Source organism: Taurulus bubalis (assembly GCF_910589615.1).
Source record: "Taurulus bubalis genome assembly, chromosome: 8".
Classification (NCBI taxonomy): domain Eukaryota; kingdom Metazoa; phylum Chordata; class Actinopteri; order Perciformes; family Cottidae; genus Taurulus; species Taurulus bubalis.
Genome location: NC_136596.1, coordinates 3,843,239 through 3,862,237, shown reverse-complemented (window position 1 = coordinate 3,862,237; position 18,999 = coordinate 3,843,239). Strand labels below are relative to the sequence as shown.

At 45.2% G+C, this 18,999-nt stretch overlaps 2 protein-coding genes across 3 annotated transcripts; one reads left to right on the top strand and one right to left on the bottom strand.

The window, feature by feature from the left end:
- Positions 1-128: 128 nt before the first annotated feature.
- On the top strand, positions 129-10,910 carry osmr (oncostatin M receptor; the record flags this gene model as incomplete). Its single annotated transcript, XM_079222274.1, has 18 exons — positions 129-268; positions 828-982; positions 1,118-1,271; positions 2,644-2,922; positions 3,034-3,163; positions 4,785-4,933; positions 5,157-5,290; positions 5,371-5,512; positions 6,091-6,176; positions 6,260-6,473; positions 6,560-6,739; positions 6,823-6,924; positions 7,152-7,295; positions 7,376-7,528; positions 7,604-7,685; positions 8,431-8,503; positions 9,182-9,399; positions 10,796-10,910. Exons 1-18 carry the CDS (start codon positions 178-180, stop codon positions 10,908-10,910), a joined length of 2,601 nt encoding a protein of 866 aa, XP_079078400.1. The 5' UTR covers positions 129-177.
- Positions 10,911-14,106: 3,196 nt separating this feature from the next.
- On the bottom strand, positions 14,107-17,203 carry ykt6 (YKT6 v-SNARE homolog). Of its 2 annotated transcripts, XM_079221978.1 has the most exons (7): positions 17,095-17,203; positions 16,799-16,881; positions 16,349-16,449; positions 16,144-16,248; positions 15,883-15,948; positions 15,635-15,736; positions 14,107-15,542 (listed from the first exon to the last, which is right to left on the bottom strand). In XM_079221978.1, the coding sequence occupies exons 1-7, from the start codon at positions 17,196-17,198 to the stop codon at positions 15,507-15,509; spliced, it is 597 nt and encodes a 198-aa protein (XP_079078104.1). In that variant the 5' UTR covers positions 17,199-17,203; the 3' UTR covers positions 14,107-15,506. The 2 variants fall into 2 exon arrangements, with proteins under 2 accessions (XP_079078104.1, XP_079078105.1); XM_079221979.1 differs by lacking the exon at positions 15,635-15,736.
- Between the last annotated feature and the right edge of the window lie 1,796 nt (positions 17,204-18,999).

The window sequence follows — 18,999 nt, the reverse complement described above, 5'->3', positions numbered from 1 at the left end:
CAGTGAATTCAGCCGAGCGCTCAAAGCTCAAAGCAACATCCGGTTGACATTCAGACGTCACTCGTTGCGCAATACTCTTGCAGCATTTCCATCAACTCGCAGGACTTCCAGTCAGTATGTGTGTGTGTGAGATAGCGTGTGTGTGTCACTGGATTTTTGCTTTCCTGCATTAAGAGGATGCCGAGTTTCAGAATCCCCTTCTTCATTCACCTGCTTTGGTTGCTTCTCATCTTTTCTACGGATCACAGGGGAAGCTGCTTAGACACTGGTGAGTTGGTTTTGTTCAACATTGAGGGTTACAAGTGTGAAGGAAGTGTGTGTGTGTGTGTGTGTGTGCGTGTGTGTGTGTGTGTGTGTGTGTGTGTGTGCGTGTGTGTGTGTGTGTGTGTGTGTGTGTGTGTGTGTGTGCGTGTGTGTGTGTGTGTGTGTGTATTATTTTTTTATTCCCCTTTATATCGAATTAATTATCTGATTTAATTGATAAGAATTTAGGATAGGAATATATAGGTCCAAGGTTCAAGGTTTTTTTATTCCCATTTGTGCAGGAAAACAGTTTAGGAAATAAAAACACACCATATTATAGAAAGAAAAAAATATAAAAACACTATACATATGTACAGAAAGGTGGTAATATGTACAAGAAAGGTGGTATATAAGCATTATTCTACCCATACCTTTTCAGTCTTTTTTGTATATTAGATTTTGACTTTACTTATTGTATCGTATGTAATGATTTACTGAATACAACACAAAACATTAACGCCTCCAAATGTGTCCTTTTACTTTACGCAAACTGCTCCAAATGTGTCTCGTTTTACGCGCGGCAGTCCTGCAGCCACCGAGCCCGAGCATCGGTCCTCTGCGGGCCGCCAGCGCCGGGCAGAGCCTCTCTGTGGGCTGGCCGGTGAGCCGCAGCGGCTTAGTGGGCGACGTTCACGAGATCCAGGTCGGCCGCGCTGAAAGCCACGCCGTCGTTTACCACGTGAGCGGCCGGCTGGAGGACCCGGTGTCTGGGTTCTGTGTCGTTTAAAGTTGTAATTATGTATTGGCATTATATTATTTTTAACAGCCTTCACTGCACAGGCCTATACTCTGTTTTTTTTTTCTGTTATCCCAGAGAAATCTGAGTTTATTATCCGCGGACTCGGACGGCTACGCGTGGACGTGGACCTCCGATGTGCCGCTGGAGTGCGTCGATCACTCGGTCAGGATGCGGCAGTTCTACAACCGGACCGTCCCGAGTCCCTGGAGCGACTGGGTGACCCACTACGGTGAGACGGCCTCGGTGCACGTCGGGGAGAACTTCACCCAACGCGCGTTGAGCCGATTCACTGATGAGCTCGTGACAGTGATCGGAAGAGAGGCACCCATCTTATTTTATTTTTGTACTTTCCTTTCATCAATGTTTCTCCACTGATGCAACGCACAGTCTACTTATGTTCCATTATGGGTTGATTAGTGTACACACACACTCACTCACTCACTCACTCACTCACTCACGCACTCACTCACTCACGCACTCACTCACTCACTCACTCACTCACTCACGCACTCACACTCTCTGTCTCACTCACTCACACACACACACACACTCTCTCTCTCACTCTCACACTCTCTCATACTCACTCACTCACTCTCATACTCTCTCACTCACTCACTCACACATACACACTTTCTCTCACTCACACTCACTCATTCACTCTCATACTCACTCACTCTCTGTCTCACTCACTCACACACACACACTCTCTCACTCTCATACTCTCTCACTCACTCACACACACACTCTCTCTCACTCTCACACTCTCTCACACTCACTCATTCACTCTCATACTCACTCACTCACACTCTCTGTCTCACTCACTCACTCACACACACACACACACTCTCACACTCTCTCACACTCACTCATTCACTCTCATACTCACTCACTCACACTCTCTGTCTCACTCACTCACTCACTCACACACACACACTCTCTCACTCTCATACTCACTCACTCTCTCACACACATATACACACACTCTCTCACTCTCATACTCTCTCACTCACTCACACACACACTCTCTCTCACTCTCACACTCTCTCACACTCACTCATTCACTCTCATACTCACTCACTCACACTCTCTGTCTCACTCACTCACTCACTCACACACACACACTCTCTCACTCTCATACTCACTCACTCTCTCACACACATATACACACACTCTCATACTCACTCACTCTCTCACACACATATACACACACTCTCATACTCACTCACTCTCTCACACACACATACACACACACTCACACTCACTCACACACACATACACCCTCACTCACTCACTCTCTCACACTCACTCATTCACTCTCATACTCACCACTCTCTCTCTCACACACACATACACACACTCACACTCTCTGTCTCACTGACTCACTCACTTACTCACACTCACTCGCTCACACACTCACACACACACATTCTCTCTCTCTCACTCACGCACTCACTCACTTACTCACTCACTTACTCACTCACTTACTCTCTCACTCACTCACTCACACTCACACACACACACACACACACACACACACACACACACACACACACTTGTTTACCCTTGAGCCCAGATCCTCTTGACTCTTCTCTGACCTGCAGGATTCCGGGCTCAGGATAATAAGTCCAGGATCTTCCCGTCCGATCGGGTTCTGAGGGAGAACACCAGCGCTGTGTTCTGCTGCGTTCCGCCGAGAGGAGTCCTTATAACCGGCATGACCTTCAATGACGAAGAATACCCTCTGCTCGGCGTCGGGGCCGCTGGAGTCAAGGTCATAACTGTGCATAAACTGACCTTCCCAACGACCTTCATCAAGAGACATGAACTCTCCTGCAGCGACGCCAGACCCAAGATCAGTTACACCTGGAACTACGTCAGCTGTATGTGTTTGTTATTCCTTTTTTATTATTTACATTCTTTACATCTTTTAAAATATAATTACATATATTTGTATATATATATGTGTGTGTGTGTGTGTGTGTGTGCTGCAGTTCCTCCCCAGAAGCCCGGAAACCTCAGGTGCTTCACCTCAGACATGGTCACCGTCTTCTGCACCTGGGATTCCGACAGACGGCGAAACAAGTTCGATCGCAACATTCAGACGCACACTCTCCACGTCAGGTAAGTGCACCCGTCACCGGGAAAGAACATTCCCTTTGAGCTTTTTCCCCTCTCTGATACTGGCCATGTGTACAAAGTCAAATCTTTAGGGGCTCGGCCTTAGCGGCACATTTCTATGTCACACTGCTATGAAGTGAAATGGTAAATAAATCATAAAAGGGACATACAGGTGAAACAGCACTTTTTATAGGGCAGTGATTCTGATTCAGGCTCTTTGATGAAGCGTAATGTTGTTGTTTTTGTTTAATGAAGGTAAACAAGGTTTCAAAATAAAGTCCATGTTCAATTCATGTACAAACTAGAAGAAGAAAAAAGGATGTTGCAAGCGCCTGTCCTAAGTCATAGCGTTAGAGAAGTGAAATCGAGAGAGAAGTAGTCACAAGTAGTCACTCTTAGACTTCTATACAACCAGACTTCTAGACAAGTAGTCGCTATACGACTTCTATACAACCAGACTTCTAGACAAGTAGTCACTATACAACCTCTATACAACCAGACTTCTAGACAAGTAGTCACTATACAACCTCTATACAACCAGACTTCTAGAAAAGTAGTCGCTATACGACTTCTATACAACCAGACTTCTAGACAAGTAGTCACTATACAACCTCTATACAACCAGACTTCTAGAAAAGTAGTCACTATACAACCTCTACACAACCAGACAAGTAGTCACTATACAATTTATATACAACCAGACTTCTAGACAAGTAGTCCCTATACAACCTCTATACAACCAGACTTCTAGACAAGTAGTCACTTTACAACCTCTATACAACCAGACTTCTAGACAAGTAGTCACTATACAATTTCTACACAACCAGGCCTCTAGACAAGTAGTCACTATACAACTTCTATACAACCAGACAAGTAGTCACTATACAACCTCTATATAACCAGACTTCTAGATAAGTAGTCACTATACGACTTCTATGCAACCAGACTTCTAGATAAGTAGTCACTATACAACCTCTATACAACCAGACAAGTAGTCACTATACGACTTCTATATAACCAGACTTCTAGACAAGTAGTCAGTATACGACTTCTATACAACCAGACTTCTAGACAAGTAGTCACTATACAACTTCTATACAACCAGACAAGTAGTCACTATACAACCTCTATACAACCAGACTTCTAGATAAGTAGTCACTATACGACTTCTATGCAACCAGACTTCTAGATAAGTAGTCACTATACAACCTCTATACAACCAGACAAGTAGTCACTATACAACTTCTATATAACCAGACTTCTAGACAAGTAGTCACTATACGACTTCTATACAACCAGACTTCTAGATAAGTAGTCACTATACGACTTCTATGCAACCAGACTTTTAGATAAGTAGTCACTATACAACCTCTATACAACCAGACAAGTAGTCACTATACGACTTCTATATAACCAGACTTCTAGACAAGTAGTCACTATACGACTTCTATACAACCAGACTTCTTTTATTAACCAGAGTTGTCGCCCCCTGCTGGCCTTTCAGAATGCAAGTTAAAGGTTGTTTGTTGTCAAAGGAATCCCCAAATGGACAGTTCTGTTGGATGTCTCTTTGATGTTTGTCGGCCGCGCCCCAACACTCCTTCCTCTGTTGTTGAGGACACAGGAACTCGGACCAGGCTCCCATCCGCTGCAACGGGTCGCCTTGTACTTTCCCGGCCGTCCCGCAGCGGGAAGAATACGACATCAGCGTGGTGGTGAAGGACCAGCTGGGAGAGGAGGCGGAGAGCTTCAGCTTCAACATCTCCGACAGAGGTCAGAGGTCACGCACACGTCTAAACGGAACACGGACTGCATGTTGTAGCCGTACACTGTACATTGGTGGTTTTGAAGGCCAAGTGAAATGAAACACCGGTGTAGTCATCGTGTTATTTTCAGCGTTCACTGCAAAAACCACAAGAAGATAAACCTGTATCCGGTGTGTGTGTGTGGGTGTGGGTGTGGGTGTGGGTGTGGATTTCCTGTGTGTTGCCGTTAGTCTTCCCCGAGGTGGAGGTGGTCAGGCTGAGCCCCGGCGCGTCGCACGCCACCGTGTCCTGGGTCGTGCGAGGGAACCTGACCCGACTGAACCTCCTCTGTCAGGTCACTACAGACCCAGAGAGCAGCACTCAGGTGCGTTTAATCCGCTCTGTCTAGCAGAATTGAAAGCTAGGAAAGTTAAACAATTACCCCTCCGTGTGTTTGTTTCACAGCTGAGTTGCAGCAGTGCGAGCGGTCTCTGTGAAGGCGATGTGGAGCATCTGCTTCCCAACACCTACTACTCCACCAGGGTACGCTGCTCCGCCGGAGGCCGGCTGTGGGGGGGATGGACACGGCCCGTATCCTTCACTACCGGTACGTAGCACCGGGAGGACATCAGGGTTCAAACCAACACCATGCAGGTTACGACTAAAACTAAGATCAGAGGAATGTTTTTGTTAATAACTACACTGACTGCATGAATGAAAAAAAATCCTCAAAATCATTCATATTCATTACATGTTGAAATATAATGTTTTTCCTTTGTGAAATTTCACCCACAATGAGAAAATGTGCTTAGATTGGAAAACGCAGAATTACCAAAACGCTGAATTTGGGCAAAAATAGAACTGATTTCATACGGCCCTAATATTACCATTCAATGTCCATGAACTCAGGACTTCACACATGCATATCAGACTTTTGCCAGAAAAAAAAGAACAAGGAAAGTACTTTTTTTCTCACGATCCCGGGCTGTCCTGTGTGGAGTTTGCACGTTCTCCGGGTTCTCCGGCTTCCTCCCACAGGCCAAAGACGTGCAGCTCAGGTTGATTGGAGGCTCTAAGTTGCCCGTCGGTGTGAATGCAAACTACTGTTAGTGCCACAGGCTCTGCCAGTCGTTTACTGGAAGGACCTTCATGCCTTAAAACAAATACTCTGCATGACCTCCTCAGATCCGATGGTGACCTTGGACGTGTGGAGGAGAATAAAGCAGCTGTCCGACCCGAACGCTCGTCAAGTCACTCTCTTGTGGACCCCAGTGAGACCCTGTGTTTGTCTGTTTTCCTCCACGTGTTGTACTTTGTCTGGTTTATTTACACGGGTCCCCCTTTTTGTCCCCAGCGTGTCCCCGGCTCAGCGGCCCCCGTGAGCATCCAGGGCTACGTAGTCCGGTGGTCCCAGGGCGGCCAGAACCGGACCGAGCGGAAGGACGGCGGACAAACCCGGGCAGAGGTCTCCATCGACGCGGGAGAGCACGACTTCACCGTCCAGGCCGTGGTCCCCGCCGGCGCCGCCGTCCCCGCTCGCATCACCGTCCCTCAGAGGGATGATGGAGGTCAGCGTCTCATCTTTTCACTCTGTCCTCTAGTCGGGTTTTGTTGCCGTTCTGAGTTGGTCTGAAAACCTGGCGTCTCTGTCCAGAAGTCGTCCCGGCGGAGAAGCGGTTGAGCAGTTTGGACCTGTCCTGGGACGCGGCGGACACCGCCACCTGTGGCTATGCCGTTGAGTGGTGCATCCTGGGAAACGCATCGCCGTGCACTGACGCTGACGTGCGATGGCTGAAGCTGCCGGAGGGAAACAACACGCTGTTCCTACCTGCCAGTGAGGAGTTGTTGCATGAATTTTGTATTTTTTTTTTCTGTTTTTGGAGGTAAAACATTTTGTATTTCTCTTTTATTTTGCAGGACAATTCAAAGCAGGTTGCAGGTATACATTTAATATTTATGGATGCACAGAAGAAGGACACAGACTACTGGAGGTGCAGACTGGATACTCACAAGAGCTCCGTGAGTGTTATGTTCTGCTGGTTCAGTAGCGGGGCGGCGGTGCAGTTTTGAAACGGGGTGTTTTTAATCAGAGGACATATATACACAAGAAGGCATGCAAATAATTATCCTGTTGACTGACAACCAAGAGGAGATAACTATAAAAGCGTCAGAATAAAAGTCCCTGTGGGTTCATATCGGTGTTCTTGCGTTTCTGTTGTTCTGATTCTATCTGTCTGACTTCTCAGAATCTGTAAAGTCCCCGAGGTTGGTGGAACCAGCTCGGAGCTCTTCATCATCGGTGACGCTGGAGTGGAGTTACAGTGAGGACGACCCGGCCCACCCGGCATTCATCACCGGTTACCTGGTCACGGCGCAGGAGGCGGGGTCAGGTGGGTCAAAGAGGGGCTTCCAGCGGTCAAGAGTAACTGACTGCGGTGGAACGAGGTGTTTATAATCTCGTGTCGTCTAGACCGGTTCCACGAGTCCGTGGTAGACCCCCGCAGGAAGTCCGTGACCATAGAGGGCCTGCAGCAGAACCGGGAGTACGCGTTCTCTGTGAGCGCGCTCACCAAGGAGGGGCCCGGAGAGGCGACCAGCGTCACCGTCAGGACCAGAACCAACCGTGAGCTTCCGGTGCAACAATCATTTATCCGTTTCCCTTTTTGATTGTGCTTCATCTTCCGCTTTCCTCCGGTAGATTCTGCTCAGCTGGCCAAGATCCTGACCCCCGTCCTGCTGCTGCTGGGCTGCATCGCTCTCGTGTGGCTGCAAAGAAACATGTGAGTGACTTGGATCTTTTTTTTTTTAAAACCTCGAGTTAAGGGTTCTCAGTTGTGCGGGTGAAATGTTGCGCAAATATAAAGACCACATTTACACACGTGGGGATGTCCTGGAAAACCGTGTGTTGTGCACATGCTGTTTACAATAATAATAAAATGATTCTTCCATTAAAGGGTGAAGAAGTTATAGGACAGACATTTGATGCTCCATTCAAATTCCTCAATTGAAGCTTTAAATGGAAAAAACTAAAAACATTACAGCCACCGTAAAAGGCTAGTATGCGTTGCCTCCTGGTACAGTTATGCAAGAAAGACAACTTACTGCTTTAAATAGTTTTTTAAATATATATACAATAATATGTGTTGGGTCCTATGGCCAAACACAGAAAGCCTTGGTTGACTTCGGCCTGGCTGTTGCTTCGGGTTCATGAAGTCCGAGAAGATGAAGATTCCCTCCACCTCTCCCTCTCTCATAAACATCGAACAAAAAGTTTGGAAATGTGTGTTTGGTAGATTATTTCTCTAGTGCATTGGCAGAGAAGATTTGGCACATTTCTCATGGCCGCAACCCACATACTCAGCTGTGCTGTCATCCCAGAAATGCATGTTTCTTACAAATGGGGAACCCTTTAAAAAGGGAAATAAACAGGCTTGTTAGAAGCATTGTTAGAATAGAGAAATAAAGTACACAAATTTATGAACTTTTTGTCCGATGTTTAAATATATCGTTGTGTTTCTCTTCCAGGCTGAAGGAGGTGTTTTCCTATCCCGCCGGTATGAACGTCAAAACCCCGGAGTTAGACGGCTTCCTGCGTGAGGTACGGACGAACTATGTGCCGACCACAAGATACACTCAGTACAGAACACGTTGTTTTCCTCACGTTAATCATCACACAGAGTACCGTAACAGTGTTGGTGTTTTGCAAAAGAGTTCAAATTGACCATCAGAAAGCAACGCACCAATAAAATAACCTTACCGTAAAAGTCGGTTTACAAGCCGCTCCTACCTCCGGTCAGTGTCCCGCTGTAGCAAGCTAGCTAGCGCTGCTGCTAGCTCCCCGCTGCCACTGTCCGAGTCCCCTCTGCCCAAGTCGGGTGTAGCGCCGGGGCTGGTCCCTACCTTTGGTGGTTGTCGGGGAGCTAGCGGAGAGCTAGTGGAAGTTAGCAGAAGTTAGCAGAGAGCTAGCGGAAGTTAGCGCGGAACTAGCATGAGCGCCAGCTGGCTACAGCGGGGTGCAAATGGGGACAATGACCGAAGGTAGTAGCGGCGTATAACCCGACTTTTACGGTTTATACAAAAGAGCCGCATTGGCAAAATACGCTATCTGTCAAGTCTGGGTTTCATGCTCATATTTCTGGTCCATAATAATAAGCGGTGGCCCCTTTGGCCCCCCTACAGATTCCATGTGCAATCGGCCCACAGTCCTGCTTCTGTTGCCGGACATTGGTGGAGTTGTTGTCCCCATGTATTCATGTGTTAATCCCCTTGTGCACAGACTGCTGAGCGGCTGCAGGCCCAGAAGGCGGAGGAGTGCAGCAGCTGCGACATCGAGATCCTGAACCCCAGAGGCCCCGATCCCCGGCCCTCGGCCCCGCCGCTCCAAGCAGGCTACCGTCCGCAGCACCGACCGGCCCTGCAGCCAATCGCACGCACCGCAAACGAGACGTATTTGTCTGAGGCACAAGCGCTCGTGTTCACTGGAATCCAGTCAAGGTTTGAGTGTTTACATCTCCAGCGAGAAAGACCAAATCCCAAACTGCTGACACGGTTTCTGGAGTTTAAACACTGTAAATAGACGCTTTTGTTCATGAGTCTGCAGCGCTCACACTTCTGCTTTTAGGCCACATATCACAACATGTGACGTGGTTCAAAGTGTGTCCACCACACCACGAAAGAGGAAGTCACTTTAAAGTTGTGAGTCGGTCTCTCTGCTACTGGCAGCACTGATAAGGAAGCTGAACACAGCAGTATTTTTGACCTTAACTTTCACCATTACTCATATGATAATATCATATATTCTGTATTTAACGTTTGGTATTTGCATTTCTTTTGAAAGCATCTGAGGAACCGAGTGTGTGATTGTTCCCACAACGTGCCGCTTCATCAATAAACACGCGGGACGTCTCGCCTTCAGCCATAACGTGTGTGTCGCCGTATCTTTTGAATCCAAGAACAGGATCTGAGGTCACAATCGAAGCGCTCGCTGACCGGTGTCCTAAACATTGACAGTTTGGACTGGTGAACTATTTCATGAGAAGTTGACGTGCACTAGCAAAGTCAGTTATATAACCTCTGAAGCATAAACTGTACTTCCATGAGTCGGTGCAATCCAAACCATCTTCCTTGATGTTTTTCTTTATTTCATGTGGACAAAAGTCAAAAGATTGGTATCTTTCACAGTTACAGCAGCTCTGCTTTGATTATTATTATTTCTTAGCAGAATGTCCGCTTAACACTCTTCCTAGTTCTGTCAGATCTCCTCCCCTGCTTGTGACACACACTGTGTTCCCCTCCAGAACCGGTTCTGGTACTTGTAGAAACCAGTGTATAGACCTGCAGCGTTTACACTGGAACTGCCGGATAAGTAGGTTTCTGCAGAAGGCAACACACATTTATTTCCTCGTTCCATATTCAAAGAGAAAGTAGAAACACGTATCAAAAGAGAAACCACTGAGTCTGACTTGAAGTCTCACCAAAGCGTGACATTAGCATGTATTCCTCTTCCCATTGCACTAAATGAGAGGAAAAGCTGGTTTCATCAAGTCTTTCAGCAGTGACGACATCCTGAGTGGAGTTCAAAGCAGACAGCAGAGGACAAATATAGAAAGACATTTCTAGATTTCCGCACCAGATGCTCGCGTCGAGGCCGATTGGCTGATCGGGGTCACGGGAGCGAACGGTGACCCGAGTCGCCCTCAGCGACGCAGAGTTCACAGAAGAAGAAGAAACACGATCTGAACAGGCGTTTCACGGCAACATGGAGCTTATGAGTGACCAGCAGTCTGAGAGTCTGATCTTTGGATCCATTAGGAGGATCTTCCTCTGTGGCATTTTGGTGCTTTTTGTTTCTGCTCTCAGATTATACTTTTTTTTTGTCCACACCATTTAGATCCAAAGATGACCCGGTCTTCACACAGACGTCCTCTGTTTCACTCTCACCCTCAGCTTGCTGTGCTTTCTGTGGGGGGGGAAGACAAGGGAAACAAATGAGTGCGTTCACATGACAAGTAGTAAAAAAAAAAAGGTAATTTATCTTTCTTTTGATGAGCTGGGATACAAAGTCCAGACATGTGGAGTGAAACAAATGGCAGCTCAGAAGCGCTGCTGCGTCAACAAGTTTTTAAATTGGAGCTCCGGCACGAGTCGGTCTGTTACCGTTGGGGCGGGGACACCATGCACTTCCAGAGGACGGCGTAGAGAGCCAGCAAGAAGGAAATGAACACGGCGGCTGCAATTGCACCTGAAAGCACAAATAAAAACATACGCGTTAATAAGACATGCACAGAGTGGACGGAGTGCTGCAGAAAGTATGTGTTTAGCTGCTTTTAATCCCTCGAAAAACAGGTTCTTTGACTGTATGCTCATTTGTGCTGAAGTTCCTATCCGTCATGTATTGAAAAATAAACCCAAAAAAAGTCTCTGGGAATGTTTCCCTTCCTGTCCGAGGCTTGTAAATGTCGTCTTTTCCGAGCTCTGCAGACGACCTTCCGGCCCTTTCCGATGGTCTAGTCCGGTTCTGGTGAAGTGACTTAATATGTGACAAATAAAATAAAAGCTCCAGTCTCAGAAGTGAGTATTTTTTTTGGGAAAGAATCTCAGGGTCGGAATTTGCCGAAGCTTGCGCGACGATGCAGAGACTAGAGCTCACCGGGGATGATGCCGCTGCTGCTGGCTGAAGAGTCCTCCGGGTCAGAGGGGTGAGTGGCGGCTGCAGTTGAGCCTTAAAGAAAATAAACACAAATACTTAACAGTGCGTGAGACATTACTGTTATGACTGAATAATTAATTGGAATATTATATAGGATTTTAAATAAGAGTTAAAACCATCCACCATTTTCGTTTTGGTCAGTAACGCCACTCTTTGGAAGGCTAATTTAGCCGTATTATTATTATTATTATTATTATTATTATATGCATTATCTGTGCATAGGAAGCATTCATATGACACCCAGTTACAGTTAGTAGATGTTATCATAAAACAAGTTGCAGTATGACATAGTATATCATAAAAAAGTCAAACTAATTAAAGATTAGTGTCATACATTTCTTTTTTTATTTATAAGCTGTCAGAAAAAAGTGCCAGAAAAGTGTACAAAAGACATTCAAAGTATAGTATAACATAAAGTGTGTGTATAGTATTAAACAAAGTTTTTGTATAGTATTAAATAAAGTTGTTGTATAGTATTAAATAATTTTTTTTTTAAAGTAAATAGTATATTGTAAAGAAGTTTAAACAAAAACAATATTATATTGTGTCATAAACGAAAAAGAATATTAAATAAAACCATTAAAAATAAATTACAGTAAAGTTTAATGATATTAAATCATATAGTATGTCAGTACACAGACACTAGTCGGCCTCTTTGCTATGTGTTGCTCTCCTTTGCCAAATAGCTGAAGCTGACATGATAAGTGGAATTCACCTGAAGTGGATTTCCTCATTTCTCTGGCACTCTAATCTGACTTAGTGGAAATACACATAGTTCATCTCTTCGTAAAGAACTAACTAACACATGTACCAACTTACAACCAAACTAAGCTAGAATGAAACTCACCATTCCTCAGCTGAACAGAGTGGAAGAGCTGCAGAGTCAGATCCGGGTCAACCATCTGAAAAGCAGCAAAAACATTCATGTTTGAACAAAAAGAAGAAGTGGAGCAGAGGTGCTGGCGCAGGACCAGCGGCTCAGTGTGACGGGACAAAACCACTGAATACAAGTACAAGAGTTTGAAGCACAGAGAGAGAGAGAGAGAAAATGAAAAGCGCAGACAGGATCGGGAAGTTAGGCTGCAGGAGAATCAGAGATAAGAAGCGCAAGATATAAAACCATTAGAAGAAAGTCTCCTCCAACATGTTTTGGCGTCGAAGCACGTGCTCCTGCAGCTGGGTGATATATATATATATATATATATATATATATATATATATATATATATATATATATATATATATATATATAAGCAGCTTCCAGTCGAGCACTACTGACAACACGACACACTGAAGGCTTGTAAACAAGTAGACCAGCTAGGTCACGAGAGAGTTGCGCTCTTGATTTGGTACATGGAACCCAAGCCCTCCCAAATGTGTGTGTGTCTGTGTGTGTGTGTGTCTTTTACCTCCGAGCTGTTCCCGTCGCCGGTGCTGCTCCCGTTTCTCTCCTCCGTCCACACCGTCGGGTCTGCGCGCGCCAGCCGGACTTCATCGGTTCGCGTGTTTTCGTTTTCACCTCAGCCGAGGCGCGCCTCTCGTGATGCGTTCAGGTGCGCACATTCTTCTGGAGACCGGAGCCTGGACGCGCCCTCAGGAAAGCTAGGACGTCTCAAATAATTCAGTTTAACAGTGAATGCTCGTTGTCGTTTACACGTGGGTTTGTTAAAAAAAGACCTCCTAGCTTGGGTTTGTGGGTGTGTTTTATTCATTTATATTTCTTACTTTTATTATTTGTATTTCCTCTTATTTTTTACTTTATTTTGTTTGCTTTGCTTTCCTGACATTTTCTTCCTTACTATTGTAAACTGATACACAAAAAATAAAAAAATACTCTGATCCTTGTATGTCATATTGTACATATTCATCAATAAAGTATTTTGATAGAAAAAAACAGATTGTGCCACTTTACTAATTGTATACTACACCTCCGGTTCCTCTTTAGCTTTGATATTTCCTACAGCCAGTAAAGGCCGCATCTGTGCCTGAACTACCCGTTCATAAAGGAGGCCGCGCAGCTCTGGTTTAAGCCTTTGAGTTGAATAGAGATAACACTGTTGACGTTCACGCACTGCAGAGGACAACTGAAGTTTACTGCGACACCTCAACGCCACCCAGTCGGATGCCTGAAATGACCACCAAAACACACCGGAAGTCATTGTTGACGTTTATCTAGGCAAGAATACACGTTCTGTAAACAACCAGTGTTCCAGACAAGAAAATAAATACAACACACATTGTTACTACAGACAGAAAAGAACAGTTTATTATGTGAAGTCTTTGTTTCCAATCAGCACACATCAAATCCAGATCAAAACGTTTAATGCAGACCGTTAATACACCGATTTTATTTTTGCTTTTAGCACATTAATTGGGCATTTTGAAAAAAATAGAATAGAACAAAAACAACAACCTTGGACACGCTTCACATGGGAATTAGTCATATGAATAGCATATACAAAGGTCAATGTGACTGTCCTTCAAGAGAGGTCTCCATTAATCTCTCACCTTTTTTAGTGTTTTTTTTTTTTTTTTTTAAAGAGAGACAGTCTGCAGACATATTGCACAAAACGTTTACACTGTAAAAGCAGAAAGAGCGATCCAGATCTCTCTCTCACACACACACACACACACACACACACACACACAGGTCCTCAAGCACAGGCACTCGACATCGATGCTGTATATCAATAAATCATACGCACGTACGGCAGAGAAACATCTAAAACACTCAACCGAAGGCATCTCGTTATCTTAAACTGATCCGCAGTTCCTGAAGAAAGACATTTCTGCACACAAAGCAAACAGAAAAAAATATACGGAGTGTCTTAAAGTAGGAGGGGGATGTGAAATTCACTCAATTTTACGCCCGTCCTCTTTCAAATATGTTTCAGGAGAACTTTCCCCAGAGCGAGTCTAGATTCTAGAGGGGCAGACGAGCCCCTGGCCTGCTTAAGTGTTGTAAGTGGACTACCAGAGTGATTAAAAAAAAAAAAAAAAAGGCGACAACGCATAGAATAAAAGAGAAAAGCATACGAGCCCCGCCCTCCTCATGAGATGACGCTCTAAAGAAGCTGGGTGTGTGTGTGTGGCTACACGTTAGCCGCTCTGCAATAAGGCTGTGAAGAAACATCGCTCTACATTTCACATCATCACACTCAAGAACACACTCACCCCAGAGTGGGAATGTTTAAGGTTTCATTTAACACTGAGACAAGTGAAGGAAAAAAAAAAAAAAACATGTCATGTAACTTCATCCCAACTCGAATTTCTAAATCATTGTTTAAAAACGCCGCATAGTCTTGTGCTCAAGAGTTTCCCCCCCGATCAAACTCGACGCCGAGGCCCACTGGAGTAATGACATTAAATAAACATGGCCACCTAGTGGGCGTCGAACGGCGAAGAAAAAAACAATTTGGGCTTTGACAGAAACTGAACTGAATCGGGCGACGCATCGAATTAAATCCCCAAATGAGGCCTCGAGATTGTCAAGAGTTGCTCGTTTGAGAACCTTTAAGAGATGAGGTTCCATCTGATCGACATTAAATGGTTTTTGAAGACGCACTTCAGACGACACGCCGCCTGAAAACACGTCACGCTATGATGTCAGCAGCCGGTGTTGGAGCACCACATGGATGTTTGAGAGATTAATAACAATTCAAAAATGGTACTTCTTCCCTCACGCCCAAACTCCCGTCACTCCTTTAGCCCCTCCCCCCTCACACCCATCAGTCGCAATGCAGCCACGGGAGACTCGCCCTCAGACTGGGCGCCCGCCGTCCATCGTGTCACGAGCTGATGGCTGGTGCGTGATGGGAGATGTAGGAAGAGCAAGGGGAAAAAAAGTCAGAGAGGGAGAGAGAGGCGTGTCCGAGAGGACGAGGCGGCGACATCACATGACTTGACAGCACGAGTTCTGTTTCCGGGCCTGTGGAGGGGAGTGAACACGAACACGAAGTCAGGCACCCGAGCGGTTGACTGCCATTAAGACTTAAGCAGCGGCGAGCGGTCAGCACTTACGGTCTTGTAGAAGGCCTTGGACTGGTTTCCCAGGTGCTCCGACTTTGCCACAAGGTCATCCAGCTTCTCCCCTCTCTCCAAGAGACTTTCCATGGTGTTGTGCTGCGGAAACATAAAGGTTGTTAGGTGCGACACGGAGGTTTGGGACTCGACAGGGGCTCCAGAGATGCCGCGTAACGTCTCTGGCACGCGGAGCCACCATTTTTGACCGATGTCACCCTCCTGAGTATAAAGCTGTTGGGTCTTACCAAAATGATCTTTGTCTCATCCAGCTCCGCCTGCACTTTGGTCATTGCGTCGGCTTCTTTGGGATTCTGGGGAGTAAAACAGTTAAAATAAGAAGCTGTCCGGTAAACTGCATCATGATCATTAGTCGTTAAACAAGATGTCGTGTGGACCACAAACGCATTCAAGGCTCCCAAGGGAATCAAAGGTTTTTCTTAGCACACAATCAAGAGTATAGTCAGTTTCCTTTGTCATGCTTTCTTGTAAACGTGTTATAAACTGACCTGGTATTTAGCAAGGTGAATATCCAAAGCTTTGTAGTTTATGGTATCAGGATTGCCAGAGGGCCAGTCTATACTGTCCACTTGCCTGGAGAACTCCTCTAATACCTATAAAAAAAAAAAGACATCAGATAACGATCCGATTATTAAAATTGACCGCAAAAAGCTTGATGGCGATACGTCCTTATTTCCACATTCTTGTGCGCACCTTGTCGAGCAATGTGAAACAGACCCTCTGTGGGTATTCGGTGTCTGCGATGACCACGGCGCTCAGGTTGTCGTTTCTCACATACACATGGCACAGGTACTCTGAAGGGGGAAGAGAAACCGCGTACGGGTTAACCCCGAGCCAGCTGCCAAAGCATTGCAGAAGGAAAAGTGATGCATTTTCAAACAGGTGTTCGAAGACGAAAAAAGCACATCTATAACGCATCTTTGTCTTTCTCGTCTGAATAGCTGACAGCTACGAAGCACAAGGAAACATGGGGGATGATGGGAGATACGCCGTGCATCGCAACCACTCTGCCACCAGGATGCTCTCTTGTATTGTGCAACAGAGTGAGTGCTGAGGCAGTAAAAAAAAAAGCTTCCAACCCTGTTTGAAACTCTCAGATTGGGCTGAACCTGCTCGTTTTTTGTTATTGTATTTTTTTTTTACCTTGTTCTTTGACGGAGGCGCGACTTCCTTGTGACGTCCGTTCCACAATCAAGGCACTGGTAAAGGTCATGAACTCCTGAACACTAAACAAAACAATAACGATACAGCGGTTAAAGTCAGGCGACAACATCGAGACTAAACACTACACTGTGGCTTTGTAATCAAAGAACAGAATTTGCTGCAAAAAAAACAACAACAACTGACTGATTGCATACACACTGCAGTCTCCACACAGAGCATGAGAAGCTAAAGTTAAAAGACACGTTCAAAACGTTGCTGCATTCGCGGAGACCCACCTGGAGCGCTGGAAGAAGCTGAAGGAGGAGAGGTCAAAGGCCGACTTGAGGAGGTTGGCTTTGGTCGCTCCTTTATGGTGGATGCTGAGGCTGTAGAGCTTCATGTCGCCGCCGTACGAGTTCCGCTTAGTCAGTGGCAGCAGACACGGTCACGCGGGCCCCAGTGATCTAATCTGGAAAATGACACGAGACGATTAGAGCCCTTAATATGCAGCTCAGCCGGCCGGCTAGCTAGAAACACAAAGTTACAGCTGACAAGTGCTAACGTTAGCTTAAGTGAAAGTAGCCGACTTATGAGCGATCATGCTAACACACTATCTCTAGTCAACCTTTATCAATAAACAGGCAACGTGACAGTGAGTAGCACACACTTGCCACGAGGTAGTGAGTGCGTAAACGCAGTTTTTAAACTTGCATAGCTAGCGTTAGCTCAGATTCTGACAGACTGTGTAGGGGAGGCTAGCTCCAGACAGCTCCTGGTCTCCGCGAGGCCTCCGATAACTTACCGGGCTATCAAAACTGTTTGAGTCCGGCCAAATCAACCGAATAAACTAAAACTCGTAGACGTGTATAAAAGGACGCCCGGCGACCTGATCTCAATGTAGGTACGGCTAACTAAGTAGCTTTCGATATGCAGTTCGACGACCAATCACCACGTCACGATCCTCATGCGGTCCAACGGGATAAGTGCTCCGGTTGGAAACAAACACGCCGGCGCATCCACGGTTCCGTTGGGTTACGAGTTAAAGTTGGTCCAAAAAAAAAGAATAAGATAATAATAGTAAATACATAATAATAATAATAATAATAATAAGAATAAGAATAAGAATAAGAATAATAAAAAGATTGACACGTCAGTGGATGATCTTGAACTTTTAAATAATATTCAAAAATAATATTTGATTTAATGTAAATATAAGTTTCAACTGTTGAATGCAGCGAGACCTCGTCATGAAAAAGTGTGCTTGAAACGCAGACTTTATTCTGTATTTTCTTTAATGTTGACAGCCTTTATGCTGTCTGGTAAAAGTCCTTGTTCAATATTCGTACATTTAAATAACTGTGTGTCTCGTTGTTGTTAGCCCAACATTATTTTATTCTGAAAAGCAGCTGGCGTGAAGCCAAACAACCAAAACTGTACAATACAATTAGGATATTGAACCGAAATCAATTATACTAATTTGCATCTGATTATAAGGCAGAATATGGCTATAAGTAGCCTAGTTATCATTATTGAGTCACCCCTAAATCAAATGCTCAAACATGTAGTTCATAATAACAATAATAACAATGGCTCTAAACTTTTACATTTCTTGGTGGCATTACCTTTTTTTCTGCGAAAAAAATATGGCACCCTCAATTGATGTTTTCTCTGGTAATCTTGCTCCATTTAACAATTCCCCCCTGGCTACTTAACTCAGTGGTAAGTGTTTTCCATGGCAGAAGTGTGCCTGTAATTCATTTCCAAGGCAACACATTGAAACCTTTTGGGCATGGAAACCGCTAAGCGTTCCGGTGCGACCTGTTGACAGGACAGCTGCGGCGCCAGGAGGAGGGGGGTTCTTTCCTAGAACTAGTTTTGGTCGTGTTTAGATGTCGAGGTAACACAGCAAGAAGGCCAGCCAATGGGATGTTTGCTTAATATCTGTTTTTTTCTGCTGTAAAGTGTAACGAGCATCCTTGGAACAAGAGCTTGGAAGGCAATGTTTTACCTTTTCTTTTGTTGCAGCTGATGGCGCATCCACTGCGCCGATGCGGATGTTGACCTGTTACCTGCAGAGAATTAAGACAAATCCAAAGGTTTAAAGATCAATCCAGGTTGTTTTTTTCTCTCCTTGATGATATCTAGAATGAAAATGAATGCGTATATTTTTGTAGGGATGAAGATGAATCCTTTTTTTCACC

Coding starts and splice junctions, on each gene's coding strand:
- ykt6 (XM_079221978.1), bottom strand. CDS start 17,198: ATGAAGCTCTACAGCCTCAGCATCCACCATAAAGGAGCGACCAAAGCC. Junction 16,450..16,798: donor CGCCTCCGTCAAAGAACAAG/GTAAAAAAAAAA, acceptor TTCCCCCTTCAG/AGTACCTGTGCCATGTGTAT. Junction 15,543..15,634: donor CCAAGGCCTTCTACAAGACC/GTAAGTGCTGAC, acceptor TCCCCTCCACAG/GCCCGGAAACAGAACTCGTG.